Source organism: Scyliorhinus torazame, chromosome 10, assembly GCF_047496885.1.
Source record: "Scyliorhinus torazame isolate Kashiwa2021f chromosome 10, sScyTor2.1, whole genome shotgun sequence".
In the NCBI taxonomy this organism is placed as follows: Eukaryota; Metazoa; Chordata; class Chondrichthyes; order Carcharhiniformes; family Scyliorhinidae; genus Scyliorhinus; species Scyliorhinus torazame.
This window is the reverse complement of record NC_092716.1, coordinates 242,640,288-242,650,266: the sequence shown is the minus strand read 5'-3', so window position 1 is coordinate 242,650,266 and position 9,979 is coordinate 242,640,288. Positions and strand designations below refer to the sequence as shown.

At 45.4% G+C, this 9,979-nt stretch overlaps 1 protein-coding gene across 1 annotated transcript; it reads right to left on the bottom strand.

Moving 5' to 3' along the window:
- Window positions 1–7,453: 7,453 nt before the first annotated feature.
- On the bottom strand, window positions 7,454–8,575 carry c10h11orf96 (chromosome 10 C11orf96 homolog). The gene is given in 2 exon segments (XM_072466622.1): window positions 7,454–8,248; window positions 8,250–8,575. Coding segments are annotated over 2 exon segments (369 nt in total). The 5' UTR covers window positions 8,391–8,575; the 3' UTR covers window positions 7,454–8,020.
- Between the last annotated feature and the right edge of the window lie 1,404 nt (window positions 8,576–9,979).

Here is a 9,979-nt window from a genome sequence, read left to right as displayed (position 1 = left end):
TCACCTAAAGGGCTATCCTTTTGTCTATCTCTCGACTGGCTGCTAATCGGAGCTGTTCTGGAAAACTCAAGAACGTGCATAGGTGAATTACGAGTTGAGACATAAATATGATGCACAATTAGCTCACTTAGCTAAACAGCTGGTTTGTGATGCCGAGCGAGGCCAACAACACGGGTTCAATTCCCGTGCCGGCTGTTTATTCATGAAGCCCCCGCCTTCTCAAACTTGCCCCTCGCCTGAGGTGTGGTGATCCTCAGGTTAAATTACCGCCAGTCAGCTCTCCCCCCCTCAAAGGGGAAAGCAGCTTAAGGTCATCAGGGACTACGGCAACGTTACCTCACCTTAGCACGTTCATAACTACATCCAAAGATGTGCTGGTTCGGTGGATTGGCCGTGCTAAATTGTCTCTTAGTATCTCAAGATGTGCAGGTTAGGTGGAGTTACGGGATTATGGAGATAGGGCAGGGGAGTTGGCTTTGGTAGGGTGCTCTTTCGGAGGATCGGTGCTGATTTGATGGGACAAATGGACTCCTTCTGCACTGTAGGGATTCTATATGATGCAGACATTAACTGAATGACACAACGATATTACGGTAGTTATATTGAGCCTTGTAGGAAACACCCTGCAGTTGGTATTAGCTAAGTAACATTTTCTGCGTATATTATAAATTAACTGAAACCAGCAGAAAATAGACACATGCTCATGCATTTCAAACAATACAAAAAGCTTTGGTGGATCATATGTTGCTTCAGAACCTGCTATTTCTTTTATCCAGAGGTTTCCATAAAGAAATACTTTCATCCAAATGAACCATTTTAAAATGTATTTCATATTTATAGTATAAGACAGCATGATACCAAAACCTGGTCCAAATTCCTTTGTTATCCTGAGATAACACATAGGCCATGAGCTAATGGCTGTGCTAGCCACAGGCCCAAATGCTTAATGGCCGCTAAATGTCGCTAGAGGCCCAAAACAGGATTTGGGCCAGCGAGATTTCTGTTTGTAATCATCCCCACCCCCCTCCAATGATGCGATCAGGTTTATGGGCAGGAAGGGTGCGAGCCTTATTAGCATATTGTATAATAAATTTGCATGTAATAATCGGGCTTAACGCCGCTACTTCCATTGTGATGTCAGGTCGGCGCGAATCACAACTGGTTCTCAAAACCAATCGTGATGACCACGTTGGGAGCACGCAGATAAACGTAGTCCTTGGATGGTGAGGGACTTGGTTGGGCAGTGCCCTGGCACTGTCCCAGGCTGGCATTGCCAGGGCTGGGCACTGTGGGGAGCCCCACTGGGGCAGCTTCACGTTATGTCTGGCGGGGGGAGTGTATGTCCCAATGCCTGTGAGGTGGAAGGGGTATTCCCGAAGAGGGGAGTGCCTCTATACTTGCGTTTTGGGAGGAGAGGCCCTGATAATCTTTATTCTTAATATTGTCACAAGTAGACCAACATTAACACTGTAATGAAGTTACTGTGAAAAACCCCGAGTCGCTTTTCACAGTAGCGCCTGTTCGGGTACACTGAGGGAGAATTCAGGATGTCCAATTCATCTAACGAGCACGTCTTTCGGGACTTGTGGGAGGAAACCGGAGCACTCGGAGGAAACCCACGCAGACACTGGGAGAACTTACAGACTCCAGACAATGACACAAGTCGGGGATCGAACCTGTGACCCTGGCGCTGTGAAGCAACAGTACTAACCACTGTGCATTTTTGCTTGGTAGCGGGAAATGCTCATGTACTTGCATATTTGGGGGGGGATGCCCCAATACTTGTGTGGTGGGCCAGCGGTTGCCCCAACACTTGCATGGGGGAGGTCTCTCCGATGCTTGTGTGCGGGGGCGGGTGGAGGGGAGGCCTCCCTGTCTGCGTGCAGGTGGAGGGGGTTGGGTGTTCATTTTCAGTGCAAATCTGGCACTCTTTAAAGATGGCGCCCGGATCTCTGCGGAGCCGGCTTTGCCAGCTCTATTAGGCTCAACACCTTCAGGGTGATGGTGCAAAGCCCGCCCCCAGAATTTCTGGGCAGTGCTTGCCAGAAAAACTGGAGTGAAAAATGGGTTTTGCTTCTGGAGCGATACACATTGGTTTTCAGTCTGAATTTGACACACTGCCGGATTTTGGGAAAAGTCCGCGGAGTTTGAGAATTGACTTTAGACTTCTCACAACAGGCTGAACATATCAGGAAAATTCCATGCATGCTGGAGATCAGAAATAGAAAGTGCTGGTAAAGCTCAACAAGTCTGGCAGCACCTCTGGAGAGAGAAATACAGTTAAATACAGGGTGGCTCGGTAGCAGTTGTTAGCATAGTGCTTCACAGCTCCAGGGGTCTGAGGTTCGATTCCCGCTTGGGTCACTGTCTGTGCGGAGTCTGCACATTCTCCCCGTGTGTGCGTGGGTTTCCTCCGGGTGCTCCGGTTTCCTCCCACATTCCAAAGATGTGCAGGTTAGGTTGATTGGCTATGCTAAATTGCCCTTAGGTTAGGTGGGGTTACTGGGTTACGGGGATAAGGGAATGAATTGCCCTTTGGTTAGGTGGGGTTACTGGGTTAGAGGTGTGGGCTTGGGTAGGGTGCTCTTTCCAAGAGCCGGTGCAGACTCGCTGGGCAGAATGGCCTCCTTCTGCACTGTAAATTCTATGATTAACGTTGGAGTCCAAAATGATTCATCTTCAGAGCTTAACAGAGATAGAAATGTGATGGGTTTGATGCTGTTCAGGGGTCAGAAAGAACAAAAGGGCAGGTGAGGGATAGGTTAGAGAGTGGGGATATTACATAGCAAAGATGTCATACTACAAAGGGAGCGGAACGGTCTTAATAGCAGAATGAAGGTCATCTCTGTCTGAGAGCAGAAACATGGAAACAAGATACAAACTGGCACTTGAGAGAAAAAAAAAATCAAACTGGGGGAGGGCAGAGTTGATGGTCTAAAGTTGTTGAACTCAAATGTGGAGTCCCAAAGTCTGCAAAGTGCCCACCCAGAAGTTGAGGTTCTGTTCCTCCAACTTGCAGATGTGTTCCACGGCCTCACTCTGTGGATAATCTTTCTTCAATGCGCAAGCCTCCCATTCGCTTGTTATTGCAATTCCCCACAGAATCACAGAATTTACAGTGCAGAAGGAGGCCATTCGGCCCATCGAGTCTGCACCAGCCCCTGGAAAGAGCCTTGCCCTCGTGTTCACATTTCTGTCTTTGGCATGCTGCAGTGTTCCAGTGGAGCCCAAAGCAAACTGGAGAAACAGAACCTCGTGTCTGCTGGTTTGCCATGATATCGCTGCATTATGCAACGACGATTTTTAACAGCCTTGTTTATCAGTGCTTCTCAATTTAAATGCGGAATTCATATTTATTTTTATTTGTACCATAACCTGCAAGCTCGTCCCAAGACACCCGCCAAGCTGACCTGGAACAATATCACTGTTCCTTCACTGTCGCTGGATTAAAATCATAGAATCCCTGCAGTGCAGAAGGAGGCCATTCGGCCAATCGGATCTGCACCAAATCTCAGAAAGAGCACCCTACCTAGGCCCACGCCCCTACGCTACCCTACCCAATAACCCCACCTAACCTTTTGGATACTAAGGGGCAATTTAACATGGTCAATCCACCTACCCTGCAAATCTTTGGACTGTGGGAGGAAACCAGAGCACCCGGAGGAAACCCACGCAGACACGTGGAGCAAGTGCAAACTCCACAAAGACAGTTCACCCAAGGCCAGAATTGAAGCCGGGTCCCTGGCGCTGTGAGGCAGCAGTGCTAACCACGGTGCCACCATACCGCCCAAATCCTGGAACTCCCTCCCTAACAGCACAGTGGGTGTACCTACGCCAGATGGACTGCTTGTGGTTCAAGAAAACGGCTCACCACCACCTTTTTAAGGGCAATGGACAATTAGGAATGAGCAGAAAACCTTGGCCTTGCCAATGATGCCCCCCCCCCCCCCCAACCCAAGAAAGCATTTTAAAAGTCTCAAACTAATAAACAGAAAGGATATCTGGAGACAGTACAGTCGACAAATTCTTAACAAAAACAGCTGCAACTTTGGTGTATTTCCAGTGGTCAGATATACCTCTTTATAAACTAAACATATCCCAAAGTATTTTCTCTTTTTTAAAAACACTGGAAAATACATTATTAAAGCGGAGTCATAATTTCAAATCCTAATAAAATAAGTATCATAAAATAAGGTCAATAGAATATTTAGGAAAACTTTCATAATTTGATCCATTAAAACCATATAAATATTATAGCTAGCCAAGACATTTGGTGAATAATTTCTTAAAGCAGACAGTGACTTGTTAGTTATTAGGTTGACATCACCTATCGAGTTAACTCCATGGTCTCAGTAGTCATGACACTAGTTTGCCTCACAACACTCGTGTGCAGTAATAATGAGGTAAGTAATTATATTTCACATGTAACACATCAATGTGACAAAATTATATCACACATCAGAAATCTTTGTGCTGAGAAATGTATTTTTATAATGTGTTTAAGGTCCAATGTATGTGAAAAAATACTATGAATAGAAGCTCAGAAAATAACAGATAGGAAAGGTAATCTGCTCAGCTTTACATGTGGGAGGACGTGTTGCACAACTGACTACAAGATGTCATCTGTAAGTGTTTGAAGACACATCTGGTTGAGATCACACAGCGCCTTTCTAATTTATGTATTTTTACTAACAGTTAAATCATTCAGTTATGTATTTGTACGTATTGTTCAACTTGGTGCATTTCTAAAAGATACAGCTACATAAAAAATAGGCGCAGTCTGTGAAATAAAACTCCAACTGTGCTACTGATTGCATCAATGTCATCCAACAAAAATTACTGACTAGCTACAGGAATGACTAAAGTCATTTTAGCCCCAACATTTGAATTTTAGTCTAAAGTTCCTTACCCACAATTACAGGCATTAAACAGAGTGTGTATATTTGCTGAAGAAATACCTACCGCCATTCAGTGCAAAATGTTGCAGTCTTTCTATTGCACCAAAGATTAGAAATGTGGTATGAGTTAATCAGACACAGTAAATCACGTTGCAGCGTCTATGTTTTTGTCCAGGAGTTGCAAACAATACTTTTTGATTTCAGCAAGGATACGGAGAATATTGGCTCACACAAGAGGCACCAGACCGACCTATGCCCTCTGACAAGGTTGCACTCGGATGCTGCATGCCCTGCGCCATAACATACTGTTGAAGCTTCTCACAATATTGTTGAAAAGAGAGACATGTTGCTCATCGGGATTAGTGCAAGAATGGCAAATATCAAACGATCACAACAATTTATACTACAGAATTGGTTAGCAAGTCAACTTTGATTGGCTGACACGTTGCTATGCTGACAGCAATGGGAACTATAGGCTCCCGGTTAATTCAACAAAAGGCACAAGGCTTGAACATAATTCCTTTTCACAGTAACTTCATTGTGGTGTTAATGTAAGCCTACCTGTGACAATAAAACAGATTATTATTATTTTGTTTGCAGGGAGTCTGTGTATAAATGCATGTCCCTGGTAACTGCCGCAAATGAGCCAAACTGATCTTAAATTAGCTGTTTGTGTAACTATTGGTGTAACTATTGGCACACACAGAAGTGTTCAGTCAGTGCTGCCCATCTGACAGTGGACGTTTTGTTTTCATTTTCATTATAGGTTGGGGTGTTTTCTTTTGACAACCTGGAGTAGTTACTTGGATTGGTCGCACAAGGACAGCTCCATTCTCCATACAAGATTGTGGATGTTTCCATTGTGCTGAAGTAGACCATTTATCACCCACATCCCACCATTTTAGCACATGCCAAATGAACAGCAAGTTGAGGAAGCAAAGTGCACGCATTGATCAAAAAGCACACGTGTACACACTTTTTCTTTTTACCAACAAACGCACAAACATGTTCACATGCATATTGCGGTTTTTGAACATTAACACACACATGCCCAGTAAGTGTGTTGATTACTAATTTGCTTACAAATCAAAGATGGAATTAGTCAGACCTGGGTTCCCAATTTGCCACAGGCGGTTAATAGCAAACTCAGTGAGCAGCATTGGGTTACACTGATCCTGTTAAAAATCACATGATTCAATCCTATTCCCCACTGCATATTCGATTGATCTAATTAATTTAATAAATGAAACATTACTCAGGAATGCACCCCGGGCCAGCAGCACATCGAAAGATTCAGACAATAAAGCAAAATCTTGCATTTATATAGCACCGTTCACGACCTGGGGACCCGCTCAAAGCACTTCGTAGCCAGGGCAGTGCTTTCTGAAGATAAACGCAGGTCTGACAGCATCTGTAGAGAGAAGGGAGCAAATGTTTCGAGTCTGTGTGACTCTCTGTCCTAGTACTCTCTGAATGTAGTCACTGTAGATGCGGCAGTCAATTTGTGCACGGCAAGATCCCACAGTACTCCCAATGACCGGGTGGATGATCAGAGTTCAGTATCTGGCTACCTAAAAATAATCCAGAGGTGTGTGCTGACCCTCCCATAACAAACACTCGAGCCAAACCACGTTACCCCAGTACATGGGCATTATTCAGAAACAGATTTTCAAAGTTTAAACTAACCACTTTCAATTGGAAGTTATGGAGAGTTCCTGCAGCAGTGGTTGTGGGCTGGAACGGAATAACATTTCGGAGACGCCTTAAGACCAGCAGGCGCTTTTTCTGGCGGCACCAGACAGTGTAACACAAGGAAGCCAATCCAAAATTAGGAATAGCTGGTAATTTAAAAAAGTGAACATAGTTCGGCAGGATTTTTCTAATGCCAGGAAATAGCCCTCTAGCGTCCAAAAGGCGCTGCACCAGATATTAACCAGTTCACTGGCTGTTTCGGGATCACAAACACGTGGGGGTCCTATCGGAGTTGGAAGTAGAGCGGGGGGCGAGGAATTCTAAACCAGGCGAGTGCTTTAACGACCTCCTAGCTTCCTGATAACATGTCGGAAAGCAGATTGCAACATTACACCGGACCAACCATTCGAGCCCCAGAGTTGGGTGCTGGAGATGCCCCCTCTTCTCACTCAGGAACGAGCTGTTCTGCTGCGGTAGCATTCACTGAGGGGATGGGAAGCATGGTTTTAAATGGGAAACGGAAAACTCAGGAATTTTTTTTGTGGGGGGGGGGGGGGGGGGGAGGACGGAGAGCTAGTCCAGGTTGCCTAATGAAGAGGCCGTGCAGATCCTCGGGGGAAGAGGAAATAAATGAAAAGCGTGCGGATCAATGCAAATATCATTTATTGCCAGAGTGGAAAACGCAAATGCGGCGCAACGTGATCCAACTGTTCACGCTAGAGAAATACTCCGGGTTCAAACCTAGTTTGGAGATTAAGACAGTTAGTGGGTCACAAGCAATTTAAACTACACTCCCATTGGGAAAGGGGGAACTCCACTCTGCTTTGAAAATAAAAACTTTGAAAATAAAAACATTTAAGTAATTAAAGGTCTAAATGTACATTGATTTTATTTCACAAGGCATTACAGTTTTAATTTGTTTGCAACGGTCACAAAATAAAGTACAAACATATAAATTAGCGATTTTTAAAAAGTATTAAATGCATTACATGGGTTAAATTTGGCAATAGCCCATTGAAACCTGGAACAGGAGCATCTGCCGTCCCATTCTGTGTGGGAGGGACATGACTTGAGGGCTGACTTGAGGATTTACATCTCGCACGTTTCAAATATTCCCAAAGCAGCAGATTAACAAACATTTAGATCAGCCGTATTCCAACTTCAGCGATGTCCCAGAAACCGAAAAAAAGGCATAAAATTGCCAGTTCGCTTTTTTTCTCCCTCTCTCGGATAGAGGGAAGGAATCAATTTTGCAACAATCCAAGCACACAAAACGACATCAGAACTTATTCCTGGTTCGCGTGAGCCAAAGCATAAAAGGTTCCCTTTTTGAAAATATACTTTTTTTTTTACAAAATACAGTTTAGAAAATAACTTCATTATGAAACAAGAGTGCGTCTGTTTAGTTTGTTTGTTTAGAGGGGGGGTCCTCAATGGGCGGAATCCGAGTCACTGGAATCCAGGCTGTATCTCAGTTTGCAGTTGCTCAGATTTGACTTGTGCACCCTGGCGTTCTGGGCGCTCCTCCGGAGGCACTCCAGCGACTGCAGGAAGGATTTCTTGGCTTTCTCCTCCTCCAGGGCCGAGACCCCTTCCTCCTCCACCTCCTGGATCTCGTCGAAGGTGACGGGCTGGGTCTTGAACCTGGCCTCCCGGGGGTCGCCGCTGCTTCAGTTTGCTCTTCTGCAGCTGGCGGCGCAGCGACTGCGGAAATTCCTCCGCAATCCCGGCGTAGCTGGGCATCACCGCCTGGTAGCTGGTGCAGATCCCCACCACCTCGCCCTGTTTGGAGACAGCCATGGCGCTCGGTGTTCCTGTGTCTATTGCAACGCTGCAAACCCTTCGCTCTCCCTGTAGTTGACGCAACTTTCAGGCGCTGTGTAGCTAACAGGGTGATTTATATAAACAGCAAAGCCACGTGGGCACCCACTCTGATGACACCAGTTGCCATTTAAAGCAATCCTGGTTTTTTTTCTTTAGCTGACGTACATGAAAAGGTTTTTTTTCTTCTCATTAATGGTCTGCTGCTTTCCCGTCGGTAGGAATAATCAGATATCCGGCCGGCTCCTCTATTAACAGCACCCCCTCCCCCTCGGGCTGCAATTGTTGCCAGAAGTTCTCCAGACAGTTTTTAAAAAGGCAACTTTGCTGCCTCCATCTCCTGAGCCTATCGTTCGATTTGAATAATCATTCACTCCATCAGTGTATCTCGCCTGGATATGGCTTATTACTATCCAAATATCCTGACGTATATCTGTTTGTGTGTACTCATTTATAACGTTTAATAATGGTGCGCACGTTCTTCCCGTGTGTCTGCCTGGATTTCCTCCCACAGTCCAAAGATGTGCAGCTTTAGGTATGATGTGGAGATGCCGGCGTTGGACTGGGGTGGGCACAGTAAGAAGTCTTACAACACCTGAAACAAACCTGTTGGACTTTAACCTGGTGTTGTAAGACTTCTTACCCAGCTTTAGGTGGACTGGCCATGCTCAATTGCCCCTTAGTGTCCAAAAGGCTAGGTGGGGTTACAGGGATAGGGTGGAGGTGTGAGCTTAAGTAAACTACTTTTTCCAAGGGCTCGTGCAGACTTGATGGGCTGAATGGCCTCCTTCTGCACTGTACATTCTCTGATTTGTATATATTAGTATTATGTTTAGGTTAGGTTAGATTATGGGGATAGGGCGAGGTGGATGGGGGAGTGGATCTGGGTAGGGTGCTCTTTGGGGGGGGCAGTGCAGCAGACTCGATGGGCCAAATGGCCTCCTTCTACACTGCAGGGGTTCTTATGATATATACTGACACACATATATATAATTTATAATAATTTGTGTTTGTATTTATATTATCTACATACACCTACATGTATATATGTTTATATATCATAATTTATATCATGTATTTATATAGTATACATTGCTATATGTACAATATATACTTATATCATATGTACATGTCTAATTATTTATTACATGGCACGCACCGCGTTGCAAGGCAGTAAGTTTGGGCCAAGAGGATGAAACTGACAGGCAGGCAAAGGTGGCTCAGAGCACACTGCAGACTGAGTATTCTGTACAGTCAGCTTGTGGCTTCCGGTACTTTCACCGCTAGGGGATGCCGTGGCTGGAAGGAATGGACTGTGCCCCCCCCACCTCCCCCCCCGCCCCCGCCCCCACCCTCCCCCGAGTCAGATTGAGTTGCACAGCTAGAGCTGATGTGAACCGAGCTGGGAATCGGATGATTTCACTGTGGGGGAATGTTTATTTGTGCAGCAGGCACATTTATCTGCTCACGTCCAGGTCGGGGTGTTTCACACTGACGGAACACTTTGCTTTGGGGACAGTGCAGCCGGACACGAGAGTGTAAATTCATCTTTTAAAAAATCTGTCATT